This window comes from Portunus trituberculatus, chromosome 12 (assembly GCF_017591435.1).
Source record: "Portunus trituberculatus isolate SZX2019 chromosome 12, ASM1759143v1, whole genome shotgun sequence".
NCBI lineage: Eukaryota > Metazoa > Arthropoda > Malacostraca > Decapoda > Portunidae > Portunus > Portunus trituberculatus.
In genome coordinates, this window is record NC_059266.1 from 865,539 (window position 1) to 890,538 (window position 25,000).

Genomic DNA, 25,000 nt, shown 5'->3' on the forward strand with positions numbered 1-25,000 from the left:
TAGTAGTAGACTAGTTAAAATCTGACACCTTCGGCGAGACAAACTAAATGTAGACTGAAGACTCTCTCTCTCTCTCTCTCTCTCTCTCTCTCTCTCTCTCTCTCTCTCTCTCTCTCTCTCTCTCGTAAATGGAACAAATGGATTTGCTCACTAAATTCCCGTTACTTTCTCAAAGAGGAGGAGGAGGAGGAAGATATATATCGTACTTTAAGGTAAAAGAAGAGAGGAAGAAGAGGGAAGAAGAGGAAGGAGGAAGTGATAGCGATTAGTGGGTGTGTGGGTGTGAAGGTGGTGGTGATGATTAATGTCGCTCTCTGTTAGTGGTGGTGATGGTGGTGGTGGTAGTGATGATGGTGGTGGTGACAGGGGTGGATGACTTTGCATGCGTGTTATGTGTTTAGTAGTAGTAGTAGTAGTAGTAGTAGTAGTAGTAGTAGTTGTTGTTGTTGTTGTTGTTGTTGTTGTTGTTGTTGTAGTTGTTGTTGTTGTTGTTGTTGTTGTTGTTGTTGTTGTAGAAGGAGGAGGAGGAGGAGGAGGAGGAGGTCTATTCGTCACACACACACACACACACACACACACACACACACACACAATACACGCTATTTTTCTACACCACCACCACCACCACCATCACCACCACCACCACCACCACTACCACCACCATTATTACCGCCAGATGTTTGTTACTTTTGTTTGTTAGCTTGTTTTTTGGTGGTAGTGGTGGCGGTGATCGTTACTACTACTACTACTACTACTACTACTACTACTACTACTACTACTACTATTGTGACTTGCTTGTCTATATTAATAATTGTTTATAAGTTATTATTTACACATTCTTTTTTCTATTGTTGTTGCTATTGTTGTTGTTGTTGTTGTTGTTGTTGTTGTTGTTGTTGTTGTTGTTGATGTACCACACCCCTTAAATAAGACCTGGCTAATTGAGAGAGGAAGTGGAGCTAATTACATCCTTGGAGTCCTTCACGCATCACCACCACCACCACCATCACCACCACCACCACCACCATTGTTCTATCCCATAAGAACAACAATTATATCAACTTCACACATTACTGCTACTACTACTACTACTACTACTACTACTACTACTACTACTATCTTACTATCTTAGTGATGAAAATAAGAAGAGAGAAAGAAAGAAAAAACACAGAAGGAAAGAAAGGAAAGAAGAAAGGAAGATAAAACAAGGAAAGAGGAAAAGACGAAAAATATTACAAAGAATGAAACAAAAAAGAGATAAAAGATAAAAAGAAAAGAATAAGAATTTAGGTTGGTATTAGAAGAAGAAGAAGAAGAAGAAGAAGAAGAAGAAGAAGAAGAAGAAGAAGAAGAAGAAGAAGAAGAAGAAGAAGAAGAAGAAGAAGAAGATAAAAAAAAAATAGCTGTAATAAAACCACGAAACACGCAAATATCAAGATAAATATGTTGTAGATAATAATGTGGAGGAGGAGGAGGAGGAGGAGGAGGAGGAGGAGGAGGAGGAGAGAAAGAAGAAGGTTAAAATAGATTCACTACCCAGCAACAGACTGTGGAAGAAGAGAAGGGAGAGGAGTAAGAGGAGGAGGAAGAAGAGGAAGACAGATAGACAAAAGTAAAAATAAAGAAAGAAGATGGAAAGAAAACAAAAGAAAACAAATACTAAGAAGAAGAAGAAGAAGAAGAAGAAGAAGAAGAAGAAGAAGAAGAAGAAGAAGAAGAAGAAGAAGAAAGAATGAATGAATTCCTTTAACATTAATCATCATTTGTTTTCTCCCACACTTACACCACCACCACCACCACCACCACAACCCCTTCGTGTGTGTGTGTGTGTGTGTGTGTGACGACGCGACATACAGACACTCATTGACGCTTTCCTCTCCATATGACTCCACCTCTTCACCACCATCACCACCACCACCACCACACGCCACTCACGCTACCAGAGAGAGAGAGAGAGAGAGAGAGAGAGAGAGAGAGAGAGAGAGAGAGAGAGAGAGAGAGAGAGAGAGAGAGAGAGAGTCAGTCAGTCAAGGGCACCGTATTCTCAAAAGCTTTTCAGTGTCTTATCTTGACTGCTGTTAAAAGGCTGCAGTGTGCGCTGTTGTGGTTTTCAGGGTTTTTTTTCGTGGGCCCAGTGATAGTTTAACAAGTATTCTGTTTGTTTAGTAGGCTCTGTTGTAAGCTATTGTAGTTTTCAAGGGTGTTTTCGTGGCTCCAGTGATATTTTAACAAGAATTCTATATATTTAACAAGCGATCGATCTGTTGTAAGCTGTTTGGGTTTTCAAGGGTGTTTTCGTGGCTCCAGTGGTAGTTTTAACAGACACCATCTTTAAAAGGTTCTTAAGACTGTTTCTCCTTAAAATAATATAGAAACCACATTAACACACCAACAAAACCACAAGCACACCTTAGAAAACCCGCGTACCTTCAACTCTTCAACTAAACCCTTTGGAAATTGAGATGTACAGCAAAAAATGTTTCTTAATACAATGTAGTCTAAACACTCCAGCATTATGACCTACCCAAGATTGCAAAGGCACGAGGACAGGCTACTGGCTACGGGTTACTGGGTTACTGGTGCTGCATATGTGACCTTGTACTGGGATCTCAAGGGGACTGAAAACCTCCACACCGGGAGAGACTGGGCAAAGATGCAGCGAGTATAGATGTGAGAGTGTTGAGGTTTGGTTAAGATTATGAAGGTCACTGATTCCCTCTTGTGCTCTCTCTCTCTCTCTCTCTCTCTCTCTCTCTCTCTCTCTCTCTCTCTAGTTAACCTCTTCAGTCCTATGACGAATCTTTCTATTTATTCTGCTTACTCTTTGGTGGTTCTATACAGCTTCAGATACTTATGTGGGGGGATTAAGATAGTGAAGACTGGACATTAATCTTCTGACCTCCATAGACCCTTCCAACTCTAAACAAAATCGTCCTGTCATACCCAAAACTCATGATAAAAAATGCGACCCAGTACTGAAGGGGGGGGGGGTAATATGATAGAGGGAAGGGACGAAAGGAGGCAAGGAGGAAAAAAATTATGGGGTAGGAAAAGATGGGGTATAATAACGAAAGAGGGAAATAAGGAGGAAAGGAGAAAGATTATGGGTTAGCAAAGAACAGGGATAAGATGAATAAAGGAGGAAGGGAAGTAGGAAAAGGAGTGAATGGATGATGAAAGGAAGGAAAGAGGAAAAGTCAAGGAGATGAAGGACAGAGTAGGATATATGAAGGAAGGAAGGAAGAGGTGATGAAGCAAGGAGAGAGAGAGAGAGAGAGAGAGAGAGAGAGAGAGAGAGAGAGAGAGAGAGAGAGAGTCAATAAATCAATTAAAAGGGAAATTAAGGAAACGGTTATAGAGAGAGAGAGAGAGAGAGAGAGAGAGAGAGAGAGAGAGAGAGAGAGAGATTGAAAAGTGCAAATTTACAAGAATTAATAGTCATTTTACCGACTCTCTCTCTCTCTCTCTCTCTCTCTCTCTCTCTCTCTCTCTCTCTCTCTCTCTCTCTCTCTCTCCAGTTCTCTCTCTCTCTCTTTTTCTTTCTATCTCTCCCTTCTCTTCTCACCCTTTCTTCTTTTTTTCACTTTCCTTCCTTTCCTTTTCTTTCTCTTCGTTTATTCCCACAATTTGTGTGAACCAGCTCATTAGTAACACACACACACACACACACACACACACACATACAGTAAGAAACAAAGATTAATTATTGTACAGATGTGTGACTCTCTCTCTCTCTCTCTCTCTCTCTCTCTCTCTCTCTCTCTCTCTCTCTTATCTTTTTCGCTTTTCTTCCTTTCTTCTTGTGTAACTTATCGCTTCCTCTCTTCTTCTTCCCCTCCTCCTCCTCCTCCTCCTCCTCCTCCTCCTCCTCCTCCTCCTCCTCCTCCTCCTTATCGCTTTCCTCCACAAAACCAATAAGAAGAGTTTTCTTTAAACTTAAGTATTTTTGAACCCCTCTCTCTCTCTCTCTCTCTCTCTCTCTCTCTCTTAAACAAGGAATCTAAAGAAGCCTTGAGAGAGAGAGAGAGAGAGAGAGAGAGAGAGAGAGAGAGAGAGAGAGAGAGAGAGAGAATAACATTTTCTGCAAATAAACTTGGAAACTTGCATTACTGTTTGCTTTATGAGAGAGAGAGAGAGAGAGAGAGAGAGAGAGAGAGAGAGAGAGAGAGAGAATCGATGGGGAGTTTGCGCCGCAGACATCACCACCACCACACCACCAGTCCACACATGCCAACCCTACACTGTCCCTCTGCTACCCCACACCTGCGCTACCACACCTGAAGGAAGGTACGTGTGTGTGTGTGTGTGTGTGTGTGTGTGTGTGTGTGTGTTCGCACCTCTCCACACCTGACTATGCACGTTAATTACATCATTAGGACACACATACACTCACCTGAAATGTACAGGTGTGTGTGTGTGTGTGTGTGTGTGTGTGTGTGTGTGTGTGTGTGTGTGTGTTCACCTATACACTAAGTCCATTTTTCCATTTCTTTTTCATGTGAGAGACGTAGTTTTTGGTGATGATGATGATGATGATGACGGTGATGGTGGTGGTGGTGGTGGTGATTAAATAACTTCCTTGATAATGAAGATTCTGAATGGGAAATAATATAGTAGTAGTAGTAGTAGTAGTAGTAGTAGTAGTAGTAGTAGTATAGTGATGAAATATACTCGTGGTGATTGTGATGGTGAAATATGGTGGTGAGTGATAGTGGTGATAGTGAAGGGCAGGATGGTGCTCTAATGGTGATGATAAAAAAAGTGATGTTGTGATGATGTGGAAAGCTCCGATGATGGTGATGCAATGGTGATAGTGATGGCAGAATTGTGTCTTGCATCATCATTATGGTGGTGAAGGTGACAGAAGGAGAGATGATGGTATTATAGTGGTGATGACGAAGGTGATGAAGGTGATAATGAAAGAACGGTTATAGTGATGGTGGTGGCGGTGGTGGTGATGAGGGATGGAGTTTATAATGGTGATGGTGGTGGTGAGGGAAGTGAAGGGAACGGATGGGGGGTGATGACAGCTTCCCCTCAACAGCTGGTGTGTGTCAGCGCCCCCGTGCCCCTTCCTCCCTGCCTCAGAACACCAAACACCACCACCACCTCTATTATTATTATTACCACCACCACCACCACCACCGCCACTACTACTACTACTACTACTACTACCGCTACTGCTACTGCTACTATTACAACTACTACTACGACTACTACTACTACTCTCTCTCTCTCTCTCTCTCTCTCTCTCTCCATTTCGAGTTAAAACAAAGGAGGAGGAGGAGGAGGAAATAAAGAAGATAAATGGGATAACCTTATCTTTTCCTTTCTTCTTTTCTCCTCTCTTTTTCTTTCTTTCTAATACCCGTGCATTTTTTTTTTATACATGCTGATGCTGATGATGATGGTGATGGTGATGATGGTAAAGGTGATGAGCATTAACTTTATCCTTCATTCTTTCTTTCCTTCTTTCTTCAAGTGATTGAGTTTAAGTGCAAATGTTTTGTGTTTCAATGCTGTTCTCCTTTAAGTAATTAACCAATGGAAAATGGAATCTCTCTCTCTCTCTCTCTCTCTCTCTCTCTCTCTCTCTCTCTCTCTCTCTCTCTCATCAGGAAACTAAAAAATGTCTATAGAATTTTAGAAAACTCTCTCTCCCTCTCTCTCTTGAATCACCAAATTGAAATGGTCACCTGAATCTGGTTAAAATTCTCTCTCTCTCTCTCTCTCTCTCTCTCTCTCTCTCTCTCTCTCTCAACACCTTTCCTCCCCTGACAGACGGCCACAAGTGAAGCAAGGGTGAGGGAGTGACAGTGTGAGTGACAGAGGAGGAAGGAGACAACACACCCACACTTCACTCAGGCCCCCCACTGCCCCACACTTCACTCAGGCAGCATGGAGGGAACGGAGGGAATCCGAAGCAGGCCAACCACTCACTCAGTATACACAGGTAAGCACAAAAGACAGTTCTAAAATAATACTGGATTTTTTCTTCTTGTGTGTGTGTGTGTGTGTGTGTGTGTGTGTGATGTGTGTCCATTATTCTTGTAAGAGGGAAAATCTGGGCAAGAGCAACAAAAACAATTAAAGATAAAAGGCTCACTTAGATGTGAGTCCCCAAGGAGGTTTGAGATAGTAAAAAAAGAATGGGAATGTCTTGAAAGCTCCCTCTTAAATTAATGGAATGGACTCAGTAATCAGGTCGAGGAGTCACTAGGGAGGTTTAGAAGATGATATTTATGAATGGTGGTGATACAGAGAAGCAACCATGTTTCATACAAGGACTGCCATGTGTAGGCTTGATGGCTTCTTGTACCTTCCCTTATTCATGCTTCCGTCTGTATAGGTACACACACATGCCACTCAGTCTGGTCAATAGTGGACTGTTTGGTGGATCTATAGGTAAGTCACAGGTTGGTTCAGTGCCTTTAACCCCTCGAGTACCATGACATGTTTCCATACTCATTCTGCTTACTGTTTGGAGATTTTATACATTTTCAGTAACCTAAATGGGATTAAAATATTGAAGACTGTGGCCATTAATCTTCTGACCTCCATAGACCCTTCCTGATGTAAATAAAGTGGTCTAATCATACACAAATCTCAAGGTAAAAACATGTCCCAGTACTGAAGGGGTTAACAGTCTGCACAGGAAATTATGTGGTTCTCAAGGATGTTTCCAAGATTGTAGTGACTCAAAATTGAAAATAATGAGAACTTGGCTATCTCTGTATGTGGCATTTGAAAAAGTTTGATGAAATGTTTGTTCTTCCAAGTTCTTTTATTTCTGATTTCTTAGACTTGTTTTCTCCAGGGATGGTGATGATGAAGAGAATAAAGTACCAAGCTTCTTTTACCAATACTTTCTGTGCCTTATTATTTTCTTTATGGATTTAGTGACAATGAAGGGGAAGATGCAAAAGAGTCCCTTATTATTTAACGTTCACTTTTTTTTCCTCATAGTGACAATGAAGGAGAAGAAGAAGCATTAACCCCCTTCCTCTTATTCTTATCCTTATTTTCTATGCCTTATCTTTCCTTAAGAATCTAGCAACAGTGATATGGAAGAGAATATAGAACATTCTCCTATTATCTAATCATCAATATCTTTCCCCAGACAGTGACAATGAAGGGGAAAGAGAACATGAAGAAGCATTAATCCTCTCCCCTTTACTTTCCATTGTTATTTTTTTCCCCCCAGGCGTAGGTGATGATGAAGGGGAGGAGAATGTGGAGGAGCTTCGAGAGCGGCTGCGGCAGATGAAGGCGCTGGTGAATGAGAGAACCCACTCCAAGAAGTCTGGTATGTGCAAGGGTGCGTGTGAAGAGTGGTGGCTTTAGGTAAGGCTGGGGGCACTCAAGGAGGGAGCCAGGGTAGTACAGTAACTTACATCATTATTTTTGGTTTGAATATATTGCTATCTTTATACATATGTACATTTTTTTTTCTGTCTCCAATTTTCTTATTTAAAAATCTATCAAAAGAGGGAGCCAGGGTAGTATAGTAACTTAGATCATTATTTTCTGATTCTAATATATTGGAATCTTAATACAGTATGTATATTTTTTTTCTTCTTTTGCCAATCTTCTTATTCAAAAATCTATCAAAATTAATCACTAGTTGCTCTTTCACTTTTTCCTCCAACTTTATAATCTAAATACTTTACAAAATTAATAGTTTTCTTTCACTTTCCTCCAACTTTCTAATTAAAATAACTAGGTAGGTATATCAAAATTAGTCAATAGTTTTTCTTTCACTTTTTTTCCAGCTTTCTAATTTAAATACTCCACAAAAAATCAGTCACTAGTTTCTCATTCAGTTTTCTGCAAGCAACTCAAACACCTCACAAAAAGTCAAACACAACCTTCTTTCACCTCCCTTTTTTCTCTCATTTTCTGCAACTTTCTAATCCAAACACTCCACAGAAAATCAGCCAATAGTTTCTCTCACTTTTCTGCAACTTAGCAACTCAAACACCTCACACAACAGCATAATCTTTCACTACCTCCACCAAGAGAAATTGTACAGAAACTTTCAGAACACCCATCAACCTATTCTCTTGGGTATGATTGGATGATTTTATTGACATTAAGAAGAGTCTATGGAGGTCAGAAGATTAATGGCCACAGTCTTCACTATTTTGATCCCCATAAAAGTTTCCGAAGCTGTATAAAATCACCAAATAATAAATAGAATGAATTTAAAAATGCATCATGGTACTGAAGGGGTTAACACAAATGGTATCTTCTTCCAGGTATTGATGAAGGGTTCCTGAGTGTGGTGTTTGCCTGCATCTTGGTGGTGATAGCCGGGGTAACACTCTATGCCTTTGTGGTCCTCTATACTGCCGTGCACAGACGCTGGACAGAGAACCCTGACACAGACTGAGTGGTGGTGGATGGTCCCAGCATAGGAGGTAGTGAGCGCTTACCTTCTCTTTCTCTTTTCCAGGGTTTGTTTAGTGGTATAAGAGGAAATGTAGGTAGTGGGTGTTTTTCTCCGTCTCTTCCTCCTTCAGGGTTGGTTTGAGTTGGTGTCAAAGTGGACTTGTTTGAGGCAGTGGAGATGCTTTCTTTGTCGGTGTGTCTTTGAGTGGGAGTCTGGTCTTGTGGAAATGTGGGCAGTGGGTGTTTTTCTCCGTCTCTTCCTCCTTCAGGGTTGGTTTGAGTTGGTGTGAAAGTGGACTTGTTTGAGGCAGTGAAGACGCTTTCTTTGTCAGTGTGTCATTCAGTGGGAGTCTGGTCCTGTTCCTCCTTCCTGGTATGAGTGTTACTTCTACCAATGCTGCTGCCACTAAGAATATTACTATTTCTTCTTTGTCTGAGTATGGTTTGTCTCTCAGTGGGAGTTTGATTTTGTTTCTCTTTCCTGGTATGAGTAGTGTTATTTCCACCATTGCCACCACTGTTACTGGCAGAAAAGTGAATATCTCTTTCTTCATCAGTAATATACTTTGGATGCGAGAGTATTTGAGCAGGAATTTGTTTGTGTTCTTCCTTCCTTCCTTCCTTCCTTCCTACTACTCTTGCTACTACTACTCCTATTACACCAAATAAGTAAAACATTAACCTTCATCTACTTTCCTGACACTTATGAAACTTAAAAATATGTTACTTTATATCTGAAGTACGTGTATACATTTTAAGTACAGTTTTATTTTTCTTCTTTTTCCCTTGTGCTTAAAATCAAAGCTTGGGTGAGGTCTGTGTTCTTAAGCATTTTGTCATCTTATTGTGGCTACTTTTAACTTATGCAGTGGAAGTTACTTGTGTTTTCAAGGGTGATTTTTTTATGATTATGTGATAGTAAGAGAGATTCTACACTTTTTTAAAAGATTCAAAAAGAAGTTATTGGTGTTTTCAAGAGTGTTTTCATGATTATGGTGATGCAAATTATTTTACACCTTTTAACAAGTTCAAAACAAGTTATTGGTGTCTTCAAGGGTTGTTTCATGATTCTAATGAGTCTAATTAGTATTCAGCATATTCAACAGGTTCTAGAGAAAGCTATTGGCATTTCTAAGGATGTTTTCAAGATTCTACTGGTAGTTCACAAAGGAATCTACACTTAACATAATGTAACTTAAAATGATGGCAGTTTTCATATATGCTTTCATGTTTCTCAGGATAGGTGATAAGAATTATATATTAACAATAGGTAAAAAGACTTATAGATCCCTGTGGCTTTTGAAAACAGTACCAATGAGAACAAAGTGCTTAAGACTGTGGACCTGAGTCAAATGTAACTTAATTTAATTTCCAACTTGCCTTCTTCAGTGTCAGGTGTGTTAGGGAAGACTTTAGGGGCAGAGTGTGTGATCTGTTTCCCTCTGAGCTTTATAGAAGGAAAACTTGCAGTATTAACATTATGTGCCAAGAAATATCAAATTTTTTACCACTAGCTCTTAAGGTGAAAAGGTGAAAAGCTGCAATGTTTATATTATGTACTTATATACTTTGCTTTCTCCCTCTCTTTTTTTAGCTTTAGTTTGTGAAGTGATGATGTGCTTCAGTAATTACTTTTGGACCAATATTTTTTTCATTACAATTTCTATGACAAAAATGTTTATGCGACAAAAACATGTATTATTTAGACGGCATTCTAATCTTTTAAGTGTCTTTCTTATTTACTTTTCCTTCACTTCCCCTTCACTTAGAATGAAAACTTGCAGTATTATGATCATGTGCCAATAATGTTTTCCTCATCAAAGTTTTGGGAACATTTTGATAAAAGACATGTATGTATCGTTCACACAATATGCCAATCTTCTTCCTTATCTACTTTTCCTTCACATTCTCCTCACTGTGAATGAAAACCTGCAGTATTAAAGTGATGTGCCAATAATTGTTTACTAGTGAAGGTTTGAAGAGGCAGAGGCTTAACCAGTAATATTATACCTTGTCCTTTCTGTCTTCTTTACTTCTTAGGGTGAAAACTGAAACTGCTAGACATATGTGCCAATTATTTGCATCTCTGGAGGAAGAATATTATTATTTACTCTGTGTTCTGGTCTCCTTTCTTATTAAGATCATGTGCCAGACAACTTAAATTCTTATATGCATGTATAAATTATTTTGCATCTCTGAAGGACGAACTTATTTACATTGTATACTTATCTCTTCTCTTATTATTGGAATCATGTGCCAGTCTTATTCTATTACATATAAATAATTTGATGTGGCAATCTTTATGAATTATAACAATGCTCTTCAATTTCATGAATATCTTGATGACTTCTTGTATCTTTGATTTTTCTGAATGGAGCCTTTAAGTATTTTACAACCATGTGTCGATGTTTAGAACTTAAAATATGTTCTCACTATGCATCACAGTGTCTGGCTAAAATATGGAGCATTTTGGGGAACTTCTCTTACCTAATTTCTAGAGCAAAATCCTCACGTAATATAGAACCTTGTGCCAACCTAACGTAGAAACAAACAGCCACGTGTAGGCCTAATGATTTACTGCTGCTTCTCTTGATTTCTCCAAGGCTAAGAGCGTTTCCTCAGCCACATGTCTTTCTTGGTATTCTAAGTGACATGGCCAACTAAAGATGCTTTCAGGGGACAATAATGGTGACAGTGCAAAGTTAACACAGTATTACTTCACAGCAGAAATCCAACGATAGATATTTTCACTTTATATCATGCCTACTAATGTCTCTTAGACCATGCAATTTGAGAAGATGTGATTTAGGATGAAATGCCTTGCTCTAAAATGTTTGTGCTGTATGAATACCAAAGGGAAACTCGGAAATGTTGTCGGTCTTGATTCCTGGCAAGACCAGCCCTGTTTCAGTCACCCAGACCTCTTAGTTGCTTTAAAGTTTCCATTGATAGTCTTCCGTAATGGTAACTTACTCACCACTCTGTTTTTAAGCTTAGTGTAAAGGGAGATGGTAACACTTCCTCCAAGAACACTAAGCTTGAAATAAATAGCAAACAGATCAAAAGCAAATAAATAGACTGGTGAATAAACTACCATTAAAAAGACCAGATTTGTTTCAGCTACTTAACTCCTTCACAAAACCCCTTGCCATTCATTAGAGTACTTCGCATCAGGATCAAATGTCTTGAAAACGTTGCATTATATAAAAAAACAAAACAAAGGAAGTACATAGATGTAGTCAATGTGTCGTGTCTTGGCTGGATGGGATTTGTTTTGTGTATAACCTGTGGCTCTCCATACCTATACAATGCATGCATCTGTATACTTAGTGCTTGGAATTATACAGTAGCTCCTGTAAGAGAGAATTTTCCCTGTGTATGGCTCCAGTCAACCTACCACTACTACTACTACAACTACTACTATTACATGTCCCAAATATTGACGCCATGACATGAGAATCTAAGGCAAAACTAAAGCTAAAAGTACAACAATCCTAGTTTAAATTGAGGAAATACTGACACTAAACAAATATCAAAGATCGTTCTATGAGTCTGGTGCCTTCCTTCAGTGTTATTGGAGGTCTGGTACTCAAGCAGGCAAAAACAGTGTCTGGATGGGGAGAAGCAATAGATGGAGGCTGTTTAGTGGTCTGCTCCCTTAGGAAACAGAAAGAGGTACTAGAGATAGATTTTCTTCATGTCCATCTTCCATATTTTCTGCAATTTAGCTCCATTTGAAGTTTTCTATTCAACTGACAATCAATAGAGCCTCATTTCATATCCATCTTCCACATTTTCTTAAGTTTAGCTCCATTTAACATCCTTCCATTAACTAACAATCAATAGAGCCTCATTTCATGTACATCTTCCATATTTCCATCAGTTTTGCTCCATTTTAAGTCCTCCGATTAACTAATAATCAATAAAGCTTTATTTCATATCCATCATCCGAATTTCCATCTGTTTAGCTTCATTCAACTAACAATCTGAATCCCAGCCGGTAGCTTCATAGACCAGACGACTCAGCAATGAAGGAAGGCACCAAGACAGTAGGAATGAGTGTGATGGCGCAATAGACTCCTGAACAAATGACTCATACTGTACATCTTTCCCTGACTGAATTTCTTAAGCAGGAGAGGTGAGTCTTGGAGTGTGGTGAGATACATCAGGATTCAGTACCCATCATTCACTGGTGTTATGTATCAGTGTCTTTTGATAGTTTTTTTTAGAATGGTAAAATGAAATAGTACCAGATTTTGGTTTGAGTTACAGTGGTGCTCTCTCTCTTTTTTTTTTTTTTTTATATCCCTTTTGTTCACCAAGTGTTAAGGTGACATGTGGCGGAGGTTTTTGTGTCGCCAAGTGATATGAGTGAATCAATCAGTCAGTTCTAGAATGTAAACGAGTTCTAGAGAGTACAAGCTCATGTGGTGTTTTTCTTTTTGTGGGATGAGGAACCTATGTGATTTTTTATAGACAATAGTGTGTGTGTGTGTGTGTGTGTGTGTGTGTGTGTGTGTGTAACTATATAATTTCTAGTCAAAAATAACTGATAATACTCTTAGTAAGGCAATATCAGGGCATCCTTCATAGAGAGAGAGTGTGTGTGTGTGTGTGTGCAAGAGTAACCCCATCATTTTGCATCAATGACAACTAACAATACTACTAATAAGTCTAGTAAAGCCATGTCATAATCATCATATACCTAAGCTTGTTCCAAAAAAACCCTTTGAATTCTCACTCTCATTTCATTTTAATACCAAATGTAAACTTAACAGTAACCTAAAATTTTATAAACATTTGAGAAACACAACCTAACCACGAGTGTTTGATTTCCACCCTTCCTTCCTCCCTCAACACCTCAACACCCTCCAATACAGGAGAATAAAAGAAAAAGATAAAACTAATGCTAAAACAGAATTCATAAACAAAAATTGAAATGCATGTTTGTATTGACGTACAACACTAATAATTTGAATTCTCTCATAATTTTAACACTATTCTCTCATTTCATTCAGAGTTTAATCCTCTTAACCATTTTGCTGCAACACTTCACACCCTTAAAAGTAAGAGCAAAATATGAAATGTTTATACTAGTTTTACGTCTACAAGAATGGGATGAGAGAATAGATCTTGCAGTTTCTGACCAGCATAAAGCCTGGAAGTGGCTGGAGAACTAAGAGAAGAGTCTCAGAGTGGCTAAAAAAATAGAGGAAGATGCAGCAAACAGCAATGAAGGTGTTAATATACCAAAGCATCTCTTAACTCTTACTTCTCTTTAACAATATATTATCTTTACATTTCATTCAGTCTAAGTGATGAAAACTAAATTTCTATATACTCTACCCTCTCATAGTGGCCAAGAAGTAAGGGAAGATGCAGCAAACACAGTGAAGGGGTTAATATCCTAAGCATCTCCAAATACATACAGCCTTAACTTTATATTTTCTTTACATTTCATTCAGTTTAAGTGATGAAAACTGTAAATTTCTGTCTATACTTTACCCTCTTCCTTTTCCAAATAATATGAGTATCTTCTTAACCTGGACAACTCCTACATACCTTTAAACAAAATATACATTCCTATCAACACTATCCTCGTACAACTAACCCAATCTTACCCTCCCACTGAAGACTGACACACCTAACACCCTCAGAATCTACACCACACCCTTCTAAATCTACCAATAAGAAGAAACGAGAAGATAAACCACCATAAACTTATCTCACCACTCACCAGCCCACTCACATGATAACTAACACACAGACCAACACACAACAGACTTTATTATCATTCATCATTATCACAATCTTTACACAACTGTACAAAGACCCACTACACAAACCTACACACCTGTCACCACTACAATGGCCGACACACATGCATTAGTAAGTATGGGTTATGAGCTGAGAGGGCCGCCAGCTCACGCCGTCCTATGTCTGAGCCGGCCTGGGGGTTCTGCAGCCAGTGACGGTCCAGGTAGTAGTCAATGGCACTCCGCATCTCCAGATCATTATAATCCTCGACAGGTATGGGGACGAAGGGATCCAGCGCCTCCCAGCCCTTAGGATGTGAGAGAATGCAAGTTGTTATAAAAGGATGATTGTGATGCCTAAATAACAAAAATGTGTCTTGAAATATCCATAGTGAAAAAATGCAAGTTGTAGGATGGGAAGCACAGAGGCAAGCAGGGAATTCCATAGCTTGTAATGGCTGTAATATCTATCGCAGAAATTAAAGTAGTAAATCAAGAGCATGAATAAAATTAAAGTAGTAAATCAAGAGCATGAATAAAGATAAATTGTTAAATACAAGCCTGAAAGCAAAGGAAATAAGAAATAAAAGAAAAAAAATGAAGCAACCAAACAAGAAATATGTATAGAAAGACAAAATATACAAAATTAATACAAAAAACTAAAACAAAACAAAACAAAACAAACAGAACATAAACACAAAAAAGACCAACAGAGCTACAGGCAACAAGACAAGCCATCACCACATCACAGGACAGGTAGAAGTGCCATCTCACTTGTTTGCGGAGGAGGTAACGAGGCAGGTGGGACTCTCGCCTCTGCCCCTCGTTAGCCAGGGCGTCAACAGAGCCAACCACTACACCATTCTTCTGCAGGAGGGAACATTTGAACCATTTTATTAGTACTGCTGATAGGACAATATTTACAACAAGAAAGAGTGAAAGAAAGATGAAGTGGTGATGGTTGTAGTAGTGGTAGAAGGAAGAGGAGGATAAATCTAGAGAGAGGAAGTTGTTGCTGTAGTTGTAGTAGTGGTAGAAGGAAGATGATATAATAAGTCTTGAGAGTAGTAGTTGTAGTTGTAGAAGAGGTAGAAGGAAGAAAAGGAGGATAAATTTAGAGAGAGGAAGTCGTCGTTGTAGTTGTAGCAGTGGTAGAAAGATGATGATATAATGCCTTGAGAGGAGTAGTGGTTGTAGTAGAGGTAGAAGGAAGAGGATGGAGAGAGGGAGTGGCTATAGTTGCAGCAGTGGTAGAAGGAAGAAGAGGATACAATAAGTTTAGAGAAGGATTGGCTGTTGTAGTAGTGGTATAAGGAAGATGATAAAATAAGACTAGAGAGAAGTGGTTGTGGTGGTTGTAGTAATGGTAAAAGGAAGAGGAGGATACAATAAGACTAACGAGAGTGAGTGGTTGTTGTTGTAGAAGAAAGAAGAGAACTCAATCAGTTTATTAAATGTAAACAATCTCTCCTTTTCTTCTCATTCACCACTTCTATAACCAATCCAAGCCTCTTTCTCTCACCTACAGCCTCTCTCACTCTCACCCATACTCTCTACGCCCAATACAAGCCTCTCTCTCTCTTTCTCACAGCCTTCCTCACTCAGACACACAGCTACACTAAATACAAGCCTTCTCTCTCTCTCTCTCACAGCCTTTTTTGCACTGACCCATACTCTCTACTCACACTCACAAACACACACACAGCTTCTCTCTCTCTCTCTCTCTCTCTCTCTCTCACCCAGTCACTTCTGAAGAGCTGCTTGAAGGCCTGGAAGAGAGTGAAGAACTTAGGGTCCAGCATGGTCTTGTCCTCACACCGGTAACGAGACACAGGTGAGTAGAAGGTGTTGATGCCATCCACCACCACTGCCACTTTACACCTGTCCAGGCAAGGCAAGGATATGTGAGCTGTTGTTTTTCTTTCGGTTCTTTTGTGTTTTCTTTTATGTTGTTTTTGTGTTCTGTGTCTCTCTCTCTCTCTCTCTCTGTATTTATTCTTTGGTTATTTCTGTTTCTTGTTCTAATTCTCTTCTCCTCACCTCTCTTCTCTCTTTCTGTCATCTTTTCCTTGTCCTTTTATTCTTGTTCATGTCTTTTAATTATCTTGTTTCATCTCCTCTCTTTCTATTGCATCCTCTCTGTTAATTTCTGTTCTTTATTCTAATTATCTTGAACTCATTTCCTCTCTCTCCCTTATCACATTCTCTTTGCCTCTGTTTATTGTTGTCCTGTGTTCTAATTTATGTACAGATTCTAAAAATCGACAAAGTATGCCAAACTGTAAAGAATATGTCAAACTAAAGAATCAAAGTGTGCAGAGTATGCTAAACTAGTGCCAAACTGTGAAAAAAAGTATGCAAAAACTTTAGTGCCAAACTCTACAGAATATATCAAACTAAACTATCGAAGTGTGTACAGTATACCAAACTAGCGTCAAACTGCACAAGGTATAGAAAATTACCACCAAACAATATAGTCACCTAAAGTATGCCAAACTGTACACACTACAACACAAGGCCCAGTGTGTCATGCTCAAAAAATACTAGACTGTCACCGTACCTCCCCTCTGTGGCATGTCTCTTGAGCTCTGAAGTGAGGGCCAGCACACAGTCGGTGGAGTAGCGTGCTCGGCTAATCCCCACATCCACCAGTTCCCCCAGAGGAGCGTCAGGTTCAGTGATCTCACGGCGGGACCAAGTGTAGCGTTCCTGAGTCACCAGCTGTAGGAGGAAGTGGGTAATGTGCACTCATAAGAAAATAAGAAATAAGGGTTAGTTAGTTAGTAAGAAGCCATCAGGCCTTTATGTGGCAGTCCTTGTATGAAACATCTATTTTTTGCATTCCTTAAAATTTGAACCCTTACTTCCTCTCTCTTCCCACTCATAGTTGCCTTACTTCCAAACAACACACTCTCTCCACCTATCATCACCATCTATATATCTACCTTTATTTATAGGCCCCATAATGACTCAGCACTTACAACTAATGGATGGGGATGATAGATGGAATTAAGTAGCTTTGTTAATACAGGGACTGCCACGTGTAGGCCTAACAGCCTCTTGCAGCTTCCCTCTTTTTTCTTATGTTCTGATGTTCTTACAAGCTTTTTTTATGTAAGCAAGGAAAATTGACCAAGGGCAACAAAAACAATTTAATAAAAAGGCCCACTTAGATGCCAGTCTATGAGCAGGTCCAAGAGAGTTAGCCAAAAACAGCAGGATAACTGTCTTCAAACCTCCATCTTAAATGAGTTCAGGCCATAGGAAGGAACTACAGAAGCAGGAAGGGAGTTCCAAGAGAATACCAAAGAAAGGGATAAAGGATTGAGAGTACTGGTTAACTCTTGCATTAGAGAGGTGGACAAAATGGGATAAATGTCAAGAAACCTCCCTCTTACATGAGTTCGGGCCATAGAAAGAAGGAAATGCAGAAACAGGCAGGGAGTTCCACAGCCTCATCACTGAAAACTATTAGCCTATCATTCTATGTAAATGTATGGGTCTTTACTGCAGCTGTGCCCTTCTCACCTGCAGCGACTTGAGCAGATCAGCGTTCTGTGTCTTGAAGTGCTGGAGCCACATCACTGCATCCAGGGGGTGGTTGTACTGCCCCTCGATGGTGGAGGACGGGGTCACCTCCTTGAAGTTCCTCCTCCACCTTGGGGCTGCTCAGGGAGATGTGATAATGAGTGTGTTGTTAGCAATTAGTGGAGTTATGAGTGTAAGGAGAGAGAAAGTAAGAGTGTAAGCTATAAGGAATACAATACGTACTAAAAACAATGAATATATGATAGATAAATTTCAAGTAGAAAGATGGGAGTGGATAAATGGACAGAGTAATGGATGATAAATGTGGATTGGTTAATGTGGGAGAAATATATATAAGCAGCTAGCTGCAACAAGAGGCCCAGTGCTTACATCTTAGACATAACATTACACTTCCATGGTTAATGGACGTTAACTACTCACAATAGAAATACAACCAATTAATACTACTTCTAAGTTGTGGAGGGAATTATAGAATACAACATATTTTTACCTACACAAATAATAAATCATGCAGATAAAGGCAATAAATAGGAGACACACATAGTCGATTGAGTCAAATGGGACAGTAGGACATTGGTGTGTGTTGGTACTCACCCCAGGGGAGATGAATGAGGAGCCAGCCAGCATCAGCCAGGAAGTGTGTGGTGTGTATCAGGGAGAGTGTCTTGCCACACCCATTACGACCATCTGTGGTATGGGTTCAGGAACAACACCAGACAACAAGAATGACAAAGACAAAGCAATAGTTCTAGGAGGGCAAGTACTCTCCCTCTCTTTGTTATGCATCTTAATGTCATTTTCTTCATCTCTCCCACAGAAAAATTAAGCAAACTAAAAAGACAGAAAACATCACTCCCATCATCCTTCCCCAACAACCAAGCAAATAAACAAATTACATAATAAATAAAACATCAAAATATAAGAGATGCAAAATCAATAAAATGAATAAACAAAAACAAGGTAAAACATGAATAAAACACAAAAAATGCTTCTGACAAAAAAATCAACACAATAAAGCACTGAAAGTTGAGATAAAAATATGAAAAAAACAAAACAAAAACAAAAACACTCCTCATAAAATTTCTAAATCATTGAAAAGAAGAAAGAAAAAATAAAATGCTAAAATCACTGATAATAACAAAAAACACAAAAACACTCCTAATAAAATTCCTAAATCACTGAAAAGGAGAGAGAAAAAATAAAACACTGAAATTACTGGAAAAAACCCCCACCAAAATAAATAAATAAATCACTGAAAAGGAGTGAGAAAAATAAGTAAAAACCACACCAAAAGACTCCCAACAAAAGGATACAGAGAAGAAACTTGTTGGGCGGCAGAGAGAGATCACTGCGGCGAATGTAATCCATGAGAGTGAGGGCCGGCTGCCGCACCATCAGGCAGGTCTCGGCAAAGGTCCGGCACTGTGTCATATACTGCTTGGGTATGCCATACTGGAAGAGCTGCTGCACCACACTGGGCCGCAAGGTGTACCATAGGCCATGCTGCTCTGCCGTGTGCTGCACCTGAGGACGGGAAGTGAATGTCTGATAGGAAAGGAACAGGACAAAAAGTGAATGTCAAGGAGGAAAGGAACTAGATAAAGAATAAAGAATGTCTGAGATGAAAGGAACAGAACGAAAATAATTGAATGCCAGAGAGGAAAGGAACAGGATGGAAAATAAATGTCATAGAAGAAAGGAATAAGATGAAAATAGTGAATGTCAAAGAGGAAAGAAACAGGATGAAAATAAGTGAATGTCAAATAATGTGGAGATAAATATAAGGATTGTGAATCTAGAAATGAGGGAGAAATAAGTGAGAGTTGGAGAAAAGTGAATGTCAAGAGAAAAATAAGAAAAAATAAGAAAAGTAGGATTGTGAAGTGAAGGTGGAAAAAATCTGAAGATGTTAAAGGAAAGTGAATGAGAGAAAAAAAAGGAATGTCAAAGGAAATGGAGATAGTGAGGAATATATAAGGGTTTGATATGGAGAGAAGGATGAAAGTGAAAATAAAACACATGTACAGATAAGAAAGGAAGAATTGTAAAGCAAAACATTAAGACAATAAGAGAATGGTGAAAGAAAAGATCAGAAGCAAAAAATGGCAACACGCAAACAGTGAATATCAAAGCAAATTGTAGAAATATAAGTATGTAAATAAAAACAATACTGAAAAAATCTACAGAGCCATGTAATTATATCATAGTTAATGAAAAACAAAACCAATAGGCAAATACAATATACAACCATGAAAAAGGAATATGAATACATGAATACAACCTGAAAGAAATTGAAATAGATAAACATAGCAATATTAAAAAAAATCATAGAAAATAATACAATAAAAAAGCAATATACAATCCTGAAAAAAAGGAGAATAAATAAATACGACACGGAATAATAAAATCAATGTGAAAAAAAAAAATTGGCACTGTCCTAATGAAGTCGTCCCCCTAACTCTCCTTGTTTCCTGGCTCCCCCTTTGCAGCTCTTTCACTCAGCTGACAGGACATGGGAATGAAAATATGATAACCAAAACTACCCTAACCTAACCATGCTACTGATCATAAGCGTTCTGAGGAAGACATATCAGCAGTGTGTGTTGCCTTAACTAGATTTCTTTAGGTTAGGTTAGTTTTGGTTATAATATTTTCATTCCCATGTCCTGTCAGCTGAGTGACGAGCTGCAAAGAGAGGGCTGGGAAATAAGGAGAGCTGGAGGGATGACTTTATTGGGATAGTGCCAAAAAATAAATAAATACAACCATGATAATGAGAAATCAGAAAATATATACACAACTTACAATCCTAAAGAGAGAGAGAGAGAGAGAGAGAGAGAGAGAGAGAGAGAGAGAGAGAGAGAGAGAGAGAGAGAGAAAATGAAAAAAAAAAAAGCAGACCAACTAAACACAACCTAGAGACATACAAACACACATACATCCAACACAACATACCGGGGAGGTGAGGGCGGTGCGAGGAGCTTCGGGGCGTGGTGGAGGAGCCTGGGCCGCCTCAATACTGACGCACCGCTGGCCCAGGGCGGCAACACAGCCATCGCGCCGCACTGCTGGTAACACACGCGTTAACATGTGAAATAAAGGTTAGGATATAATGAGTTTGATCCAATCTTGTAAACACACGATTAGGTAAGAACACAACACACACACACACACCGGCACATCACTATCACACCACTATCCAACTACTACTCGTGTCTTCCTCCTCAGATACACATTGCAGCACGCCCTGGCCACCACTGTGATGGTCCAGGCCACTTAAACACACCGCACCACCACTCACCCAGTCCCCGCAGCAGCAGCACAGCCCGCCGCGCCGAGGGAGCCATCATGCTGTAAACACTGACGACCGCTGGCAAAAAATGTTTTCACTTATAATTTTTTTCTTATGTAAGAAGGGAAAGCTAGTCAAGTGCAACAATAAATTAAAAAAAGGCCCATTTAGTTACCAGTTCACTTACAGTTCCGAGAGAGTTAACCACAGAAAAAGGATATGTCTTGAAACCTCCCTCTTATAATTCTCTACTTATTAAGCGTATTCATGCATTGATTTATTCTTGTGATTAATTTTTCTTTATTTCTTGTTTGATTTCATATTCTAATATTTGTTTTTTTCTTTTGAATTTGTGTTTATCTATCTATCTATCGATCTAATACCTCCCCTACATCACAAAACACATCCCTGCACACAACTAAATCACTTAAAACACTCAAAACTAACCCAAAACATTATGCAACACATCAATCTGTCCCACAGTTCACTAGAAACACACAGTATGTTTTACATGTAAGAGAGGAAATTAAGCCACCAAACTACAACAAAAAATAATAAAAAAAGCCCATTTGGTTGCCAGCCTCCCTGCAGGCTTGATAGATCATCCTCCCCACAAACTATTCAAAACACTGAAAATGATCGCAAAACACATTAAAAACACCATGCAACACCTCAAAATGTCCCAAAACACATAAAAAACTCACCCAAAAACACCACACACACTCAAAAGACCACTCACACACACACCCAAACCACATCAAACACTTAAAACTCAACCAAAACACACTCAACACACCATACAACACCTCAAAATACCCACAACCACATTTAAAACACACCCAAATACTCAAATACCCCTCCACACCACACTCACGATACGCAAAATATACCTAGAATATCAAACACAAACTAAAATCACACAAAATACACTTATAACATCCAAAAACACCCTGCAACACTACCAAAGATACTTAAAACATCTCATATATAGCAAAAAAAAAAAAAAAAAAAAGAAAAAAAACACCAAAGCATGCATAAAAAAGAACGGTAAGATTAAAAGGGAGACTTACCTAAACATTGCGGTTTGTTTCTTCTACCTCTTATTCTTCTATTTCTCCTTTCTTCTTCGTCTTCTTCCTTTCCCTTCCTTCTACTGCTTCCATCTATACGCCTCAGCCCAGAAACACATCAAAAGACTTAGAAAACACGAGATATTAAGCAAAATATTGATGAAGTGGAGGGAGACAAATATTGGGCCTTACCTGTTTCTCTTCTTTCTCCTCCCTTTCCTCCTCCTCTTCCTTTATTTCCCTTTTCTTCTTTCTTCTGCTGCTACCATCTACACACCTGGGCCAAGAAACACGAGAAAACACATAGAAATCACTAAATATTATGCAAAATATTGATGAACTGGGAGGTAGGGAGGGAGGGACGCCAGTCACCACCTTGGCTGTGACGTCATCAAGTGCGCGGGAACAGTGGTCACTCAGCTGAATTACGTATATAATTTAAAAATTGACTTATAGAAAAAAGGAAGCCACGGCCGAATGCTTGCTATTTTATGACTTGATAGATACTTTAACTAATATCCAAAACACCAAAACATCTCCTGCTTAACTAGTTTTAAAGAATCGTCTAAATTAAGTATATTGAAAGTATATAAACATTTTCACTTATAACGTTGCCAAAACGTTCAGCCATTTCGACTTTATATTTCTTTCGAAAAATATTAGACAATACAAACTCTCTTCTCAGGCATCCAACACTGACCTAGAACCAGAAGTCAACGAGTGAAAGAGCATTTATGTAAAGAAAAAGCATTAAACTCTAAACTCATTAAAAACTCTTGTAAAGTCCAGCCATTTTCACTCGAGGAGTATTATAACACATTCTACAGAGTCTGAGCTTTCTTTTAAGGCATTCTACGACGAGTTTTACCGCAAAGCAGAAACGTAAACAAATAAAATTGAAAAAATAAAACTTTCGTTTAACGGGACAAAAAACAATTTCAAAGTCCACATATTTAACTCAATAGATTGATTTTGCTCTTAAAAGAGCATTCACGATTTTTTTAATATCATAAAACCTGGTTACAGCTTGAAATAAAAAAAAAAAAATCAAAATGGGAAACAAAAAAATTGACCGATATGACAGCTCATATCTAAGCTATAAAACACCACTAAACAGAGACGCGGAACACATTTCAAACACAATGAAATATTTATAGAAACCATAAAAACTCACTATGGAAGCGTGATATTGTTGTTAGAAAATATATGAAAAAAAAAGTATTGGAACCCGCAGGTTGTCACGGGGGATAGGGTGGTACCTGGGGGTCGCGGCCTGGGCCCGTGGGGGAGGCAAAACCCGGGATGGTGGGAACAGCCGCTGCGCGAGCATTTATTATCTCATCACAACAAAATTAAGCCACATTGGGAAAACTTGACCATGGAATATGTAATGCTAGACTAGTGGCTGTATTCTGACACATGTTTGGCTAAGTGAAACAACCAAACAATAGCTGGTAATACTGGCAATTGCTCGTTATACACAGCACCTTTTTAACATTTGGGCTCTGTTTTCACTCATCTGTAAAGGAAACCTAAAAATAAGGGAATGGCCTTAAAAATACCTTTAAATAAATTATCGTGAAGCGTTGTGATGAAGGCTTGTACTGTCCTCATGTCTTGCCACTTGGTGCTTGGTGCCGCTAGATTATATGGGGAATGAGAACACTTCACCTGTGTTTGTGTGCATGTATGTACGTGTTTTTCGATGTATATAGACATGTTCTGGATGTGTATGGAGATGTTTTGAGTGTGTTGGGAGTATTTTCGGTCTATGAGTGTGTGTTTTAGTATGTACGGCTGTGTGTGGGTGTGTAGCAAGACTGCAGTACAGCCTACCACCGCCACCACCACTGTTTCCACCACCATCACTACACCACTGCTTCAACCCGTAGCAGAAGATGTCTGTGATGGCAGTACTTGTCTATAGTATGTCTATGATAACTATCTTTTACTAATCAAATACTATACTTGTAAAAATATAACATTTGGGGATATTTTGATAGCTTTCTTTTTTGTTGTCGTGTCCAGCTTTGGTTATTTGTCAAAGTAGTAAATATTATTTTCACAACGAGTGTTTGCTTCTCCCGCGTGAAAAGAAAACGGAGTACTTGAAAGGCAGACTATGATATTGTTTTTCATTCTCTAGCAGTAGTAATAGTAGTAGTCGTAGGAGGAGGAGGAGGAGGAGTAAATCCGCGACGCTCACTTCCCTGGATGTTCTCGTGAATAAAAAAAGAAAGAAAAAAAAATGCCTCTCCAGCTTCGTGTGGCTTCATTGACTGTTCTTTCAGTCTGGGATAAAGAATGTTCTATGTATTTATGTTCTCTCTCTCTCTCTCTCTCTCTCTCTCTCTCTCTCTCTCTCTCTCTCTCTCTCTCTTTATACAAAGCACGCACACACACACACACACACACACACACACACACACACACACACACACACACACACACACACACACAGACACACGACAAATGGGCAAGCCTCTTAATGTGTGGCTCCTGTTCACCTAGCAGTAAATAGGTATGGAATGTAACTCGAGGGCTTGTGGCCTCGCTTTCCCGGTGTGTGGAGTGTGTTGTGGTCTCAGTCCTATAGTATGTCTATGATAACTATTTATTACCAGATCTACTACTAATGAAATACTATACTTTTAAGAATACAACATATCGGTTTTACGGTTATTTTGATTTCTTTCTTTTTCGTTGTCGTGTCCAGCTTTGGTTATTTGTCAAAGTAGTAAATATTTATTCCCAGCGAGTGTTTGCATCTCCCACGGGAAAAAGAAACACAGCGGACGACCAAGGTGAATTACACACACACACACACACACACACACACACACAGAATATCTGACTCAACTCTTGCATACTCAACCACTCTCAGGGATATACTCAAGGAATATTTTCAGTTTGCTCCCAGGCTGTAGGATGTTTATGCAATA

General features: G+C 39.1%; 2 protein-coding genes and 1 long non-coding RNA gene across 8 annotated transcripts in view; 2 read left to right on the forward strand and 1 right to left on the reverse strand.

Annotated features, from left to right (window-relative positions):
* The window catches only part of LOC123502923, a 29,740-nt gene that overhangs the window by 2,021 nt on the left and 2,719 nt on the right, over nt 1-25,000 (forward strand). The window lies entirely within an intron of this gene.
* On the forward strand, nt 4,132-13,209 carry LOC123502922. 5 transcript variants are annotated; one of them, XM_045252212.1, is made up of 4 exons: nt 4,132-4,287; nt 5,782-5,953; nt 7,205-7,318; nt 8,259-13,209. In XM_045252212.1, the coding sequence occupies exons 2-4, from the start codon at nt 5,899-5,901 to the stop codon at nt 8,390-8,392; spliced, it is 303 nt and encodes a 100-aa protein (XP_045108147.1). In that variant the 5' UTR covers nt 4,132-4,287; nt 5,782-5,898; the 3' UTR covers nt 8,393-13,209. The 5 variants fall into 5 exon arrangements, with proteins under 5 accessions (XP_045108147.1, XP_045108151.1, XP_045108149.1 ...); XM_045252216.1 differs by having other exon boundaries at nt 7,205-7,306; XM_045252214.1 differs by having other exon boundaries at nt 7,211-7,318.
* Nucleotides 14,162-21,066, reverse strand: LOC123502921 (28S ribosomal protein S29, mitochondrial-like). 2 transcript variants are annotated; one of them, XM_045252211.1, is made up of 9 exons: nt 20,998-21,066; nt 20,652-20,761; nt 19,010-19,220; nt 18,291-18,383; nt 17,676-17,812; nt 16,708-16,868; nt 15,887-16,028; nt 14,922-15,014; nt 14,162-14,455 (listed from the first exon to the last, which is right to left on the reverse strand). In XM_045252211.1, exons 1-9 carry the CDS (start codon nt 21,044-21,046, stop codon nt 14,255-14,257), a joined length of 1,197 nt encoding a protein of 398 aa, XP_045108146.1. In that variant the 5' UTR covers nt 21,047-21,066; the 3' UTR covers nt 14,162-14,254. The 2 variants fall into 2 exon arrangements, with proteins under 2 accessions (XP_045108146.1, XP_045108145.1); XM_045252210.1 differs by having other exon boundaries at nt 20,652-20,764.